At 52.1% G+C, this 15,694-nt stretch overlaps 2 protein-coding genes across 7 annotated transcripts; one reads left to right on the forward strand and one right to left on the reverse strand.

Annotated features, from left to right (window-relative positions):
* The first annotated feature begins 423 nt into the window (after window positions 1-423).
* SNX22 (sorting nexin 22) lies at window positions 424-3,808 on the forward strand. 6 transcript variants are annotated; one of them, XM_012758710.2, is made up of 7 exons: window positions 424-569; window positions 930-1,013; window positions 1,418-1,525; window positions 2,009-2,103; window positions 2,446-2,478; window positions 2,674-2,741; window positions 3,180-3,808. In XM_012758710.2, exons 1-7 carry the CDS (start codon window positions 495-497, stop codon window positions 3,296-3,298), a joined length of 582 nt encoding a protein of 193 aa, XP_012614164.1. In that variant the 5' UTR covers window positions 424-494; the 3' UTR covers window positions 3,299-3,808. The 6 variants fall into 6 exon arrangements, with proteins under 6 accessions (XP_012614164.1, XP_012614165.1, XP_075860569.1 ...); XM_012758711.2 differs by having other exon boundaries at window positions 1,421-1,525; XM_076004454.1 differs by lacking the exon at window positions 2,446-2,478.
* On the reverse strand, window positions 3,782-10,204 carry PPIB (peptidylprolyl isomerase B). The gene is made up of 5 exons (XM_012758709.2): window positions 9,997-10,204; window positions 9,132-9,245; window positions 8,472-8,565; window positions 4,694-4,878; window positions 3,782-4,125 (listed from the first exon to the last, which is right to left on the reverse strand). The coding sequence occupies exons 1-5, from the start codon at window positions 10,129-10,131 to the stop codon at window positions 4,003-4,005; spliced, it is 651 nt and encodes a 216-aa protein (XP_012614163.1). The 5' UTR covers window positions 10,132-10,204; the 3' UTR covers window positions 3,782-4,002.
* Window positions 10,205-15,694: the final 5,490 nt, after the last annotated feature.

Genomic DNA, 15,694 nt, shown 5'->3' on the forward strand with positions numbered 1-15,694 from the left:
CCGCGCCCCAGGGACCAGGCTGAAAGGCGGGAAAGGGATGGGGGCGGCCTGGCCCCGGAAGGGTCGGGATCGCAGGGAACGCCGCTGGTCGGTCCCCAGGGCCGGCGCGGAGGCCGGAGCCCCGCCTGCGACCGGCCGGCGCTCCACAGAGACTGGGGAAGTTTTGGCTCGCCCGCGTCCTGGGCGCTCCCCAGCTGCCTGGCGAACGGCTGGCTCCCCGCCGAGCGCCCCCTGCCCCGCGCTGCGGCCCCACCGGCCCAGGGGCGCGCCGGGCCGGCCACCGGGGTCCCCGCCTAATCTCCCCGGCTCAGGGCTCCGCGCGAGGGAACGCCCGGGGCGGGGTCGGCGGGGCGGGGCCTCGGGCGCGGGGGCGGGGCCTCGGGCGCGGGGGCGGGGCCTCGGGTGCGGGGCGGGGCCGGCGCGCGGGGTCCCAGTCCGCGCCGCAGAGCTCGGGCTCGGAGCGCCTCGCCAGCAGGGGCCGGTGCGGGGCGCGGATGCTGGAAGTTCACATCCCGTCGGTGGGGCCCGAGGCCGAGGGGCCCAGGCAGAGCCCAGAGAAAGGCCACATGGTGAGCGGACAAGTGGCTGGGGAGGGCGCGGGACCTGCCGGCTTTCCCCGCGCGGAGCGTGGTGGGGACCCCGCACCGCGGCTGGGGCATCTGAGCGCGGCGGGCCTGACCGTCGGGGGACAGCTTGTCGAGGGTTTCGGGGCCTTGATTTGCCGGCCCCGCGGACCGTAGTTCGCGCTCTTGAGGGACCACTCGGAGCAGGTGGGCGAGTCCGCCAGCCCTTTCTCCAGGTGTGCGGGAGCGCGGGTGTGTCCCCGGGGAGGGCGGCTTTGTGCCTTTGAGCACAGGAGGGGGGTGCTTCGCCGGGCGCAGGTTCAGCCGCGTCCTCCCCGGGCCTCACGCGCACCCCGCGCCCGCCAGGTGTTCCGAGTGGAGGTGCTGTGCAGCGGGCGCAGACACACCGTGCCACGGCGCTACAGCGAGTTCCACGCGCTGCACAAGCGGGTGAGGCGGCGCCGACCACCCACCAACTCCGTCACAGCCCCTGCCCAGCCCCAGGGGGCGGGAGGCATGGCGAGCCCCGGCCCCAGCCCCGGCCGCCCCGTTACCGCCCCGGGCCCAGGAGGGCACGGGTCCCGGGCAGACTCCGGGCGGGCTGTGAGTTCCTTCGCAGGGAGCGCGCGGGAGGGCAGGGCCCGGCTGGCACCGGCCGTAGCCTTGCGCTGCCGGCCAGCGCCTGGGCGTCCGGGGGTGGTTGGGGCTTCGCTCGCCGCTGTCCCGGCCACCACCCACCAGGGTCTGTTCCAGCATAGAGCCCGAAGGGGAGGGCTGGGGAGGGCTCGTGGCGGTGGTGACGAGGGCTTGGGAGCTGAGCCGGGATGTCGCGATCGCACCGCGGTAACCTCCAGCAGATCAAGAAACTGTACAAAGTGCCCGACTTCCCCTCGAAACGCCTGCCCAACTGGAGGACCAGAGGGTTGGAGCAGCGCCGACAGGGCTTGGAGGCCTATATCCAGGTGCGCCCGGGACGCACTCGGTTGCCCCCAGCCTGTTGTACCAGGGGTGTGACCCAGACAGAGTTGGGGGGATACGAAGGGCCCCCAAACATGGGATGTTATTCACTACCCCAAGCATCAATTTTCTGAATAGTAATGGGTCCAAACATCCCTCTCTGGGCTGTTGAAAGGATCGAGTGAGGTATCAGGGGGGAGAGCAGTCCCAGCCCAATGAAAGCTAGTTCTGTTCCCCTCCAGGGCGACATCCTGTGCTGCCCTCATGATGGGATGTAGGGGTGTCCTCCCCCCAACCGCAAAGATGGGCCACTGCATAGGGTACAACCCGTGTGGTCACACGGGGCTCCGTGCTCAGAAGGGCCCTGAACTTGGTTTAACTCTCTGGGTCTTAAAATTATTTTGGAACAAAGGGTTCCGCATTTCACTGCTCTGGGCTGTGCATATTGGTAGCTGGATGTGATGATAGGTTTCCTGTCTCCTCTCCAGGGCATCCTGTACCTGAACCAGGATGTGCCCAAGGAGTTACTGGAATTCCTGAGACTTCGGCACTTCCCTGCAGACCCCAAGGCTGGCAGCTGGGGGTAAGGGGGCCAGTGCTGGGGGGACAGGGGCTCTCAGCAGCAAGCAGGTGAGGAAGGGTTTTGGAGGCAAAGCCCTTTTCCAGCTCACATCTGCCAGGTCCTAGTTCTCCCTCCTTCTGAGACATGACTTTCCTCATCAGCTTTCTTGACCCAGGTAGAAGGGCTTTTTTTTTTTTTTTTTTTGGACAGCCTTGGTTACCCCAGCCCCCTCCGGAACTGAGCTTATTAGAAATAGAAGCAGTGGTCCCCTGAGAGGTGACGTTCTTGCCTTCTGTGTCTCCACCCCTTCCTCACGCTCTCCCGGCATCCCCAGGCAGCTTACAGTGTCTCTCTTCTTTTCAGCACCCTGGGGGAGTTCCTGCCTAGCGACAGCAGGCAAGTCAAAGCCCTGCCTGTGCCCGGCTCCTGCTGCCCCCTAGTGGCCGCGTGCTGGGAGGCGGGCCTGCTGTCCGTCCCTGCGGTCTGTATTCCCGTTGGCGCCTCCTGAGCCCACCTCCCATTCACCTTTTCCACTGTGGGTCCCTGATGATCTCAATTCCTAATCTTTCTCATGGCTGTCTTTCCTCCCAGCTCGCAGCTGCACCACCGGCCTGTCGTGAGCTTCTGCGTGGACCCCTACATTTGCACCCCTTCCACAGGTGAGGAGGTACCTCTGACCTGTAGTCCACATTTAGGACCCAGGCACCGAGGTAGTGGGGGTGAACATGCCACTTGTTAGCTCCCAGGGCCCCCAGGCAGCATGTCCATCCTGCCATTCTCCTTTGAGGCCACCAGGTGCTGCTCCTGTGCCCTGCTTTGGGGACACTACTGAAGTAAGCTTTGCTCCGCTGGTCTCCATTCCTGGGCAGCCTGGCTTTCCAAAGCAGATATGAACAGAATGTGACCTGGGAGTGCCAAGAGGTCATTTGGGGTGGACAGCTATTATCTGCTGCCTTGGCAGCAGGGGCTCCTACTCCCAAGGGGGTGCTGAGCCCATGGGCAGGAGCTCGGGAAGCTGCAGGCCTGAGGTCAGACCGCTCCCCACCTTCCCTTCCCCTGCAGCCCTCAACTTCCTCCCATTTACTTCTGTGCCACAGAACTTCTGCCCAACGTGGTGGTGAATGGCGTGCTCCAGGGCCTCTACGGCTTCAGCATCGGCCCAGATGAAGACCAGCCAAAGGCTGCCAGTCTCCCTGCTCCTGTGCCAATGCCCTGACCAGCTCAGAGGCCTTTGGGCCACCTGCCAAGGCAGTCATGTGCCTCAGTCCTACGGGCTCCATATAAGGCTAGGTCCTACTGTGGCCTGGAGCCAGAACTTAACTACCCAAGGCCCAGTTGTGCTCTATCCCTACTCAAGGCCTAGAACTCAGCTTGCACTGGTAGCAAGGGATGGTGGAATTTGTGTTCTTAGAGGCCAAGGGCCAAGGCAAGGCCAAGAAGTCAAGTCACTTTAGAGGTAGAATATGAAAAGGTACAGGTATATTTCTTAACCCAGAGAAGAAGGTGGCAGCAGGAGAGTGAAAGCTCAGGCACAGTAGCTGGCCCAGTTTAGAAGCAAGGAGCAAAAAAGGTCCTGCCTTTTTGTGGGTAACACCTGGGGCCAAAGTTTCAGCTAGAGCCCAAGGAAGGTGCAGGCATGTTGGGATGCAGACTTGGCGGGGAGGGTGCTGCAGGCTCTGAAGAACCAGCCCACACGAAGTTTATAAAAAACCCACATCTCTTTTTATTGGTCAGTGTTGGTAGGAGTTTGTTAAAAACTGGACCCGTGGGCTTGTGGAATGTGAGGGGAGTGGGTCCGCGCCGTCAGATGCCAGCTCTAGGGCTAGGGCCGCACAGAGCCCCGTGGCAGACTATCTTCACCCCCACGGAGGCAACAGGGCCTGCACAGACAGTTGCTCAAATGGACGGGTCCCTGGTGCCCTACTCCTTGGCAATGGCAAAGGGCTTCTCCACCTCGATCTTGCCACAGTCTGCAATGATCACGTCCTTCAGGGGCTTGTCACGACTGTCTGTCTTGGTGCTCTCCACCTTCCGCACCACATCCTGGGAAGGCAAGGGAGAAGCAGGGGGCACAGTGGGTTAGGAGGTCCCTGTGTCTGGCTCAGGAGGGCTGAGCCCCCCATGTCATCACCGGCACCGAAACTCTAACGGACTCACGGCCAGGGCAGGGCGAAAGCAGATCTCACAAGGGGATGCAGAAATTATGTTCCTTTGAAGTAAGACCCAGGTTGGGCCAAGGGCGAGAAGAGGCTGGCTGGGGAGTGTGGTACCAAGTGGCTGCTTAGGGACATCGTGTTCAGTTGTACAACTCAGGGAGGGAAGCCAGCACATAACGGAGGGAATGATGGAACGGAGATTCCTGCCCTCGTGCAGCCTCAAGGCCTCCTGGCTGCACTTGCCAGGGCATGGAAGGATTTAGAAGCTTGTGGGCACAGGGATGCAGGCCATTTATTCTAGAATTCCCCCAGGTTAGGAGACATGAGCACTGGTCTAAATCTGTGGGTTGGGTTCTTTTGGGAAAGGGACAAACTACATGGAGCCCCAGCCCCACAAGGTCTGTGTTAGATCCCGGTGAGGACTGCCCAGGTTCGCCCCCACCTCCAGAACTCACCATGCCCTCTAGAACTTTGCCAAACACCACATGCTTGCCGTCTAGCCAGGCCGTCTTGACCGTGGTGATGAAGAACTGGGAGCCGTTGGTGTCTTTGCCTGCGTTGGCCATGCTCACCCAGCCAGGCCCGTAGTGCTTCAGCTTGAAGTTCTCGTCGGGGAAGCGTTCGCCGTAGATGCTCTTTCCTGGGAAGACAGAGTAGGTCAGGGGAGCTGGGTTGGCCCAAATCACACAGATGTTTGGGGTGCAGACTGAGGGGCTCAATCGGTGCTCTGTGCCAGGCTAGGGTTGGGTGGCGTTCAAGGACATAATAAAAGCTGTCTCCTTCGTGTCCTCTGGCCTTAGAGCCAAGCCAGACTGACTGACACCATGGGGCATAAGGCCTGGTTGACTGAGTGAATAGCTCACATGACATGAGCTAGTGAATAGCTCTCACTTTGAGAGTCCAGTTTTATGGCTTTAAAGTACATATTATCAGTTACCCTCGGCTGTGGCCTGAGGCCTGCCACAGAGGGACTGTGGTAGAGAGAGGTGCTATGCAGGAGAACCAGGGAGGTCGGAACCTTCCAGAAAAGAACTGCTGTGGCTGCCCAGCTCGTCTTCCTAACAGCACAAAAGACATGGTCACAGCTGCAGAGCAGAAAGCAGCCAGCCAGACTGGGTGGGGAGGGTCAGGGAGGGGATGCCACTGGGCTCTGGAGAGTCAAAGCCTCTTACCAAGCAATGAATATAAAGTAAAAGGCAGCCATGAATGCGTGTAACGTTTCTGTCCACGTGGGGCTTGCGGACACAGCAAAGGGAGCTGAAAGCGGATTTCTATGTGGTTGCAGAGGTCCTAGTTCCAAAGCTGACTCCAGGAGAAACACTGAAACTCTTCTTTTTCCGTGTTACCTCTTAGAGACTGATGCTGTGCATTAGGCCCAGAGAAACCCAGCAATAAAGAGGCCATTTTCATTTTGTTTTACCCAACACCTTTCAAACTTATTTGCATGCAAAACCCCCTTTTCCTTCTCAATGCACCTGCCTTCATCCTGTGGCTTGGGAAACTGTCCCAGACCGATGCTAGCCAGGGAGATGGCTTTGACTGTGTAGCAGGTGGGAAGACTGAAAACCAAGAACCGGCTGGTGGTGACAGAGGTGTCTGAAGCCTGTGTACCCTGGGCAGGGAGACTAGTCTCTGCCACCATTGTGCAGTGACTCCCGGCTGGGGTGCTGGCTAAACGCCTCCCCAACCGGAGCATCATCCTCTTTGTAAATCTCAACCAACTGCAGAATTTCAATTATTGCTGCTCTCCAGAAAACGCCCCAGTCTATATCCTTAGCTCCAATCACTTTCCCAAGATACAAGGAGTTCCAAATGGACAGTTCAATTTAAACTCAACATACTTGGTCACCTTTCTCTTCAGACTTCAGTTATTTATTTTCTATTACTATACTTGTAGCAAGCATGACTGTCGAACTCCACTCACTGGGCCAGAGACCCCTGTGGTGCTAGCGAAAGACCTGCCCTCGCACAGTGCACCACTACACCCATGAGCTCACTGGCCAGCCAGCAGTTATTCTTTTGACAACTGTCCCTCTGCACATTGCTCACAGTTGTCCCCTCCCACCCACCACTTAATTTCCTTTCTCTCCATTCCTGCTATCCCCCTGCAGTAATGCTAATGCTTACAGCGTTCACAGTATGTGCCAGAGACTGTTGCAAGCATTTTTTCAAAACTACCCACCCTACAAGGTAATAACTAATAACCCTGTTTCAAAGGTAAAAAAATTAAGGTGCAGAGAACTTAAAGGCACCCCACTAAGAAGTGGCACAGCTACAATCCAAACCAACGTGGTCTGGCTCTTGAATCTCTGCTCTCACCCACTTGGCTATACGCTCCTGGGGTTCAGGCCCAAACCATCCTACCCGGGGACGGCTGCGACAACCCCTCAGCAGTCCACTTACTCTTGCTGCCACACCCTGAATCCTGCCACCACATTACCTTCCCTGAAACCCCTTTGGGACTGGGTCCTCACACTACTCCAGTCTCCAGCGGATCCTCACTATAGCAGCAGTCCCCAACCTTTTTGGCACTAGGAACCAGTTTCATGGAAGACAATTTTTCCACGGACGGAGAGGGTGTCATGGGTGGGGGCAGGGTGGAGCAGAGCTCAGGTGACAATCCTCAGCCCATTTCCTAACAGGCTACAGATTGGTACTGGTCCAAAGCCTGGGTGTTGGGGACTACAGTCCCATAGGACAAAAGCCCAGGTTCCTGGCTGCAAGTCCACCTCTCTAGATCCCAAAGGTGTGCTCTTCTTTCTGCCCCCCACCCACCTTTGGCCAAGCTCCTGCCTCGCAACAGAGTTGGGCTCATGCCCTCGCCCTGCCTCCTCTCTGCCCATTCATATTCTCTCCATCCGGGGCCGCCCAAATCCTTCCTCATGTTCACATTTCCTTTGTACCTGGACCCAAAGTGATGCCTGTCCCTGCTCATCAGCACTTCGACACTGGTTGAGTTTGCTGAGCACTCACCACGTGCCAGGCGCTTAACACTCAAGATCTCCCCTGATCCTCAGCTCTCACCACTCTCACCACTCCTATTTTGCAGGAGAAGACACTGAAGCTCCAAGGTTGCACTTGCCTGAGGTCACAAAGCAAGAAGGTGGCAGACACTGGATCAAGCCCATCTGTGTCTGACCCCACTATAGTTCTTTGTATCACGTCTGCTTTGCGCCTTCTAGTCCACTGTTGCCTTGTTCCGCAGCTTTCAGTTTTTTTGCCTAGTTCTTCCCACCTAGATGATAAACAACTTGAGGATAGAGCCTCAATCCTAAAAGCTATATTGTGGCCCACTTGTAGCTTTTTAGGTATTAAGTGAAAGGGAGCTGCCATCCCACTGATCTTTTTTTTTGAGACAGAGTCTCACTCTGTTGCCTGGGCTAGAGTGCTGTGGCGTCAGCCTAGCTCACAGCAGCCTCACACTCCTGGGCTCAAGCGATCCTCCTGCCTCAGCCTCCTGAGTAGCTGGGACTACAGGCATGCGCCACCATGCCTGCTAATATTTTTTCTATTTTTAGTTGTTTGGCTAATTTCTTTCTATTTTTAGTTGAGATGGGGTCTCGCTCTTGCTCAGGCTGGTCACGAACTCCTGAGCTCAAGCAATACTCCTGCCTTGGCCTCCTAGATGTCCCACTGATCTTTATGTCCTCAACATGCAGCACAGTGCCTGGCCCGGAAACACTCCTTGATGGAGTGAGCTGTCCTCCATTCTTAGCAGTGTCTGAGGCAACAGAAGGCTGTGCACCGAGTTCAGTGAGAACCAAGGGTTCCAGGGCATTGGTCTTTCCGTCCTATGTGTACGAGTCAGTGCAGAGGTGAGAGTTAGCCCTTGCAGAGTGGTCTCTGGGGGGAGAATGCCAAGGCAAGCAACTTCTCCCACTCTTACTGGGGCTTCCAACATGGTCCACATGGGCTTTGCACGCCTGAGCTCTAATTGCCTACCTACGTGTCTTCACTTTGCTTCCACACATCCCCTCACCCCAAATAGGTATGGGGAGACCGATTACCATGCTGTAGGCCTGGATCGCAGGTTTGCCACCTGGGAGAGAGCTTCTAGGTCTACCATAAGGTCCACCCATGACTCCCTCCCCTTTGTACTGGGTTCCCTCTACAAAGGGTGTCGTTGGTTTCAAGGCAAGCAGGTAACAGGTAACCCAACAGAGGCTGCCTCACCCCTCTCCCACCTTGGAGGCCACACTGACATACGCCTCTGCCCAGAGGACCCAAGGTTACCTCCTGTGCCATCTCCCCTGGTGAAGTCTCCGCCCTGGATCATGAAGTCCTTGATTACACGATGGAATTTGCTGTTTTTGTAGCCAAATCCTTTCTAGAAAAGGGAAGGGAAGGTAAGGAGGTGGCATGAGGCAGCAGGTAGACATCCAATAGGTCCAACAGAAACCCAGCCCACAACTGCTCACAGAGAAGACACCACTGCTGGCCAGATTCATCACTCAATGTGCTGCTGAGTGAGCAGTTACCGCAGGCAAGGCACGGGGCTCACAGATCCGGGAATTTCTCTGCCTTTATAAAGTCCTACCTCACATCATGCCTTCCCCTCATTTCCTCCAGTCCTAAGAACAGATAGATGCAAGAAAACTGATGGAGGAAAAAAAGCCATCTGCAGGCCCAATGGAAAGTTAAAATACAAACTTGTTTAAAGGGGGCACTGTTGTTTTCTTGAAACTTGGTGCCACCACCTGGGGTAAAGTCTCTCTGGGAAGCTCTGGGCTCCTTACTCTTTAGATAGGACAATGCTGGGGTCCCAGGACAACAGTCAGGTGGTACCCAGTGAGGGCTACCACTACAGACCGGCTGCACTCTGCAGTTCAGTTTGCTGCTGTCCCTCCCAACTTCACTTCATTTGAGTTGACAACCTCTGCTCTGGCCACTTACCTCTCCTGTAGCTAAGGCCACGAAATTATCCACTGTTTTTGGAACAGTCTTTCCAAAGAGACCGAAGACCACTCTGCCCACATCTTCATCTCCAATTCGTAGGTCAAAGTACACCTGAGGAAAAAGACCATTTCAAACTTAGCTTCCTTTTTAGAGTCTTGCTAGGTTAAGCAGGGCACAAAAGTCTACCGTGAGGACGGGAGAGAGAACAGAGCCATATTTTTAGAAAAGTGGTTCTGAACCTGATTTTGGTGTAGGCAAAACCCCTGTGAGATTCTAATGAAAGCTCCAGACCCTATTCCTGGGAAACGTTTGTTTATACTCTCCTTAAACTACAGGATAATAATCTATGCTCAGAAAGAAAAAAAAAAGCCCCAATTCCAGAAATTAACATAAAGGAAACCCATAAGGAGGGGAGCCCAAGCACACCACGCAAACTTAAACTATATTTACTGTGCTTTATAACTAGAAGTGCCTAAAAATTGGCTTAAGGGGAGAAAAGATTCCTAATTTGGCAGGGGTGATCTTTCACCATCTCCCCAGTACTGCGGGGCGTTTGCAAAAAGCCTGCTCTGAGGTGCCAGTGCGGGCCCCGCTGGCATGCCGAGCACCCGGTGACTCCCTGGGTCAGTGGAGGGGCTGTCGGAAAGGGTCCGGGCCACGCTCCGGTCAGAAAGGGTGGGACGGCCCAGGCGCCACGAGGCCGCAGCCGGGAGCAGCAGAGGGGCCGAATCAGAGCCAGAGCCGCCCAAGCTGGGGCTCCGAGACCCTAAATGTCTGGGACCAGCTGGCCGCGGCGCCGAGGCCGGACCCAGGCGGCGGAGGGCGGGCCGCGCCAGGCAGGGCGGGAGGGGAGGGCCCAGACCTTGACGGTGACTTTGGGCCCCTTCTTCTTCTCGTCGGCCGCGGAGGGTCCCGGCAGCAGCAGGAAGAAGACCGAGCCCACGATGAGGGCGGCGGCGAGGAGCACCTTCATGTTCCGCTCCGACAGGCGCAGCATCCACCAGCAGAGCGAACGCCGCCCGGGCAGCCGAGGGCCGAGAAGGGTGGGGCCGCCGCGGCGTGGGCGCCGGCGCCGCCACGAGCCGGGCGGGGGGGCGCTGGGGCTCCTCCCGGCCTCCCGGCGGCGGCGGGCGCCGTTTCCCCCCTCCCGCTCGGCGCCGGGTGGTAGGTCCCGCCGCGGGGCGGGGCCCGGGCTCGGCAGGGCGGGCGGATTGGCGGGCTCGTGGGTGGCTGCCACGTTACTGCTGCCTCATTGGATTGCCCGCTCGCCCGCCCCACCCACAGGAAGGCAGTCGGCGGAAGTCGGCGCCGGGGAGACGGAGCGAGGCGTCTCTGGACAGACTACCAGCCCCAGCAGGCCTGGCGGCCTGGCCTGCGCCCGCTCCGCCTTCCCGGGAGCACTCCTCTCTGGGCCTTTGGTGGCAGACGCCAGATGTTAGGAAATCCGTGGGCCTGGATGGGGCAGAGGACACTTGCCACTGTTTGTATTAGTCCAGTCAAGCGTTGGTCACCACCTAATTGGGTTTAAGTATGGTAGCTCCCAAAACTCAGAGCACATCGATCCTTACCCAGAGTATGACCTTGTACAGCTCCTTCTTGTCTTGCAAAACTTGAAAACACGTTTCCTTTGGTATTTAGCCCCTGTCACTTTACTACCTGTTTCTCTTTCCCTTCTCTAATCTTGCTGTGCTTACTGCTGTATGAGTCAATGTGCACTTTATTGTATACAGTGGCTAACTTCCTTTCTTTACCTATTTGTTTCCCCAAGTGATTACGTTTTTTGAGAGCAAGGGTTTGTGTTCCACTTAATCTGTATACAGCTCCCTCAACACAGCTGCAGGACTAAGTGCTCAGCAAGTAAGTTGGGATAGCTTCACATTAGCACTAAGGTGGGAAACATACCACACGTGAAGCTTACAGTCTTCCTTTTCCAGAGACTTTTAGGAAGGTCAGGGATAGTTATTAGATACCCCTATACTGCTAATTTAGGTCTTAACACACACTTGATATTATTCCAGGCTACAACACATATGCTTTGGTACTAGGAGTTTTATACGCCCAGAAAAATAAAAATGACACACTCATCCTTCTAACACTTGGACCTATGGTGTTATTAAAATGTCTTTAAAACTAATTTTGAAAAATTAAGGCCAGGCATCGTGGCTTAATGGCTACTGGTATTAACTAACTCGTTCTTCCTTTTTTTTTAAATTTTTTTATTTTAGCGTACTATGGGGTTACAAGTGTAAGGTTACATATATTGCCCATGCCCCCCTCCCCCCTCGAGTAAGAGCTTCAAGTGTGTCCGCCCCCAAACGTTGCACATCTTACCCGTTGTAGTTGTATATATCCATCCCTTTCTCCCCGCTCCCAGCCTCCCGACACCTGATAAATATTACTCCTATATGTCCACTTAGGTGTTGATCCGTTAATACCAATTTGCTGGTGAGTACGTGTGGTGCTGGTTTTTCCATTCTTGAGATACTTCACTTAGTAGAATGGGTTCCAGCTCTATCCAGGAATATACAAGAGGTGCTATATCACCATTGTTTCTTAAAGCTGAGTAGTACTCCATGGTATATATATACCACATTTTATTAATCCACTCATGAATTGATGGGCACTTGGGTTGTTTCCGCAGCTTTGGAATTGTGAATTGTGCTGTTATAAACATTTGAGTGCATGTGTCTTTTTCCTAAAGTGACTTTTGATCTTTTGGGTAGATGCACAGTAGTGGAATTGCTGGATCAAAGGGTAGATCTACTTGTATCGCTTTGAGGTATCTCCATATTGCTTTCCACAGAGGTTGAACTAGTTTGCAGTCCCACCAGCAGTGTAGGAGTGTTCCTCTCCGCATCCACGCCAGCATTTGTTGTTTGGGGACTTTTTGATAAAGGCCATTCTCACTGGAGTTAAGTGATATCTCATTGTGGTTTTGATTTGCATTTCCCTGATGATTAGAGATGTTGAACACTTTTTTCATGTTTGTTGGGCATTATTCTGTCTTCTTTTGAGAAGTTTCTGTTCATGTCCTTTGCTCATTTTTTGATAGGGTTGTTTGATTTTTTTCTTGTTGATTTTCCTGAGTTCTAAATAGATTCTAGTTATCAGCCCTTTATCAGATGTGTAGCTTGCAAAAATTTTCTCCCATTCTGTGGGTTGTCTGTTTGTTCTCTTGACAGTTTCTTTGGTTGTGCAGAAGCTTTTTAATTTGATCAGGTCCCATTTATTTTTGTTGCTGTTGTGATTGCCTTTGGGGTCTTCTTCATAAATTCTTTGCCTAGGCCAATGTCTAGAAGAGTATCTTCAACATTTTCCTTTAGAATTCTAATAGTTTCACACCTAAGGTTCAAGTCTGTTACCCAGTGAGTTGAATTTGTGAGAGGTGAAAGGTGTGGGTCTTGTTTCAGTCTTCTACATGTGGCTATCCAGTTTTCCCAGCACCATTTATTGAATAAGGATTCTTTTCCCCAGTGTATGTTTTTGTCTGCTTTGTTGAAGATTAGTTGGCTATATGAGGATGGTTTTATATCTGGGTTCTCTGTTCTGCTCCACTGGTTAATGTCCCTGTTCTTGTGGCAGTAAAAAGCTGTTTTAATGACTATAGCCTTGTAGTAGAGTAGCCTTGTAGTACTGTAGCCTTGTAGTATATAGTCTGGTAAATTGATATCTCCTATTTTGTTTTTATTGCCTAGGATTGATTTTGCTATACAGGGTCTTCACTGGTTCCATACGAAGCATAAAATTATTTTTTCTGTATCTGTGAAAAATGATGATGGTATTTTGATAGGGATTGTGTTGACTCTGTAGGTCACTTTGGGTAGTATAGACATTTTAACAATGTTGATTCTGCTGACCCATGAGCATGATATATTCTTCCATCTGTTTACATCCTCTGCTATTTCCTTCTTCAGTGTTTCATAGTTCTCGCTGTAGAGGTCTTTTACCTCCTTAGTTTTTTGGGTTTTTTTTTGAGACAGAGTCTCACTTTGTTGCCCAGGCTAGAGTGAGTGCCGTGGCATCAGCCTAGCTCACAGCAACCTCAAACTCCTGGGCTCAAGCAATCCACCTGCCTCAGCCTCCCGAGTAGCTGGGACTACAAGCATGTGCCACCATGCCTGGCTAACTTCTTCTATATATATATTAGTTGGCCAATTAATTTCTTTCTATTTATAGTAGAGACAGGGGTATCACTCTTGCTCAGGCTGGTTTTGAACTCCTGACCTCAAGCAATCTGCCCACCTTGGCCTCCCAGAGTGCTAGAATTACAGGCGTGAGCTACCATGCCTGGCCTTTACCTCCTTAGTTAAATATATTCCAAGGTACTTTATTTTCTTTGTTGTTATTTTGAAGGGAATTGAGTCTTTGATTTGGTTCTCACTTTTATTATTGTTGGAGTATATGAATGCCTCTGGTTTCTGTGTATTGATTTTGTATCCTGAGACTTTACCAAATTCATTTATCAGATCAAGGAGTCTCTTGGTTGAATCCTTGGGATTTTCTAGGTATAATATCATGTCATCAGCAAAGAGTGAGAGTTTGATTTCTTCTGCTCCCATTTGGACGCCCTTAATTCCGCTCTCTTGTCTGATTGCTTGTAGCGAAGACTTCCAGCACTATGTTGAACAGAAGTGGAGATAGTGGGCAACCTTGTCTTGTTCCAGTTCTAAGTGGGAATGCTTTCAATTTTTTGAGCATTCTTATCATAAAAGGGTGTTGAATTTTGTCAAATGCTTTCTCTGCGTCTATTGAGAGCATCGCATGGTCTTTGTTTTTGCTTCTTTTTATATGGTGAATTACATTTATAGATTTGCGTATGTTGAACCATCCTTGCATCCCTAGGATGAAGCCCACTTGGTTGTGATGAATTATTTTCTTGACAAGCACCTGGATTCGATTGGCTAGGATTTTGTTGAGAATTTTTGCATCTATATTCATAAGAGATATTGGTCTATAGTTTTCTTTTTTTGTTGCATTCTTTCCTGGTTTTGGTATCAGGGTTTTGTTCGCTTCATAAAATGTGTTGGGCAGGATTCCATCCTTCTCAATGTTGTGGAATAATTTCTGCAGGATAGGCATCAGTTCTTCTTTGTAGGTGTGGTAAAATCCAGAACTTTTTTTTTAGGAAGGTTTTTTATTGCTGTTTCAATTTCAGTATTTTAACTCATTCTTCCTTACACTGAAATCACTGCAGTAATCATGCCTATAATCCTAGCACATTGGGAAGCTCAGGCAGGAGGATCACTTAAAGCCAGGAGTTTTAGACCAGCAACATAGTGAGACCCTGTCTCCACAAAAAATAAATAATATAAAAAATTATCTGGGTATGGTGGCATGCCTATAATTCCAGCTACTTGGGAGGCTGAGGCAAGAGGATCACTTGAGTGCATGAATTTGAAGTTGCAGTGAGCTATGATGAGAATGCTACACTCCAGCCTAGACAGAGTAAGACTCATCTCTCTCCTTCTTTTTTTGAAACAGAATCTCACTTTTTGCCAGGGCTAGAGTGCCATGGCATCAGCCTAGCTCACAGCAACCTCAAACTCCTGGGCTCAAGGGATCCTCCTGCCTCAGCCTCCCAAGTAGCTGGGACTACAGGCATGCGCCACAATGCTCGGCTAATTTTTTCTATATATTTTTAGTTGGCCAATTAATTTCTTTCTATTTATAGTAGAGACGGGGTCTCGCTCTTGCTCAGGCTGGTTTCGAACTCCTGACCTTGAGCAATCCGCCCACCCCAGCCTTCCAGAGTGCTAGGATTACAAGTATGAGCCACTGTGCCCAGCAGAACTCCTTACCTTGAGCAATCCGCCTGCCTCGGCCTCCCAGAGTGTTAGGATTACAGTCGTGAGCCACCATACCCGGCCAAGACTCATCTCTTAAATAATTAATAAACAAATTTTGTAGAAATTCCAGATTGTTACAGGCCAGATTGTAAGCATGGCTTCATTTCCATAGGTGAACTATGCAATTTGGTCTCTATGTGAGGTGCTGATCTGAGTTGGAGGTTATGCATAGCTACCGGCATCAACTAACTTGTCCTTCCTTACACTAAACTTCACTGCAGTCGGGCAATAGAGCTACAAGACAGTTCTCTTCTATAAACACAAATGACATTTGCTATTTCCTACCTTTGCACCACAATCAAGACAACCCCAAACAGGTGGAAGTTCTTCTAGGTAAAAGTGACACTGACAAAGATGAGTGTCCAAATCCACCCTCCCACCCCCACTTTTTTTATTGGTCTGTCAAGTCTCCCCACTCCCTAGTCTCACGCTGCCCATAGCCACAGCTAAGAAAAATGTTTACCAAGCCATATTTTCAAAATAACCTCCTGCATAGGAGAAGCTAGGGCTAAAATGGCATAAGAGTAACCTTTACCCATCCCCACTTTCAAAAGAAAATAAGGTTGATGGATAAAATGCTTTTTGTGGAACTTTTCTGTCATGATCTTAAACATTGTTTTCTGCTTCTACTTGCCTACGAGTGAAAAAAAATAAATCATTTAATTAGTAACAAAAAAACTGGAACCAGCCAATCATGCCTAGATTGGCAGTGTT

Source organism: Microcebus murinus, chromosome 6 (genome assembly GCF_040939455.1).
Source record: "Microcebus murinus isolate Inina chromosome 6, M.murinus_Inina_mat1.0, whole genome shotgun sequence".
Classification (NCBI taxonomy): Eukaryota; Metazoa; Chordata; class Mammalia; order Primates; family Cheirogaleidae; genus Microcebus; species Microcebus murinus.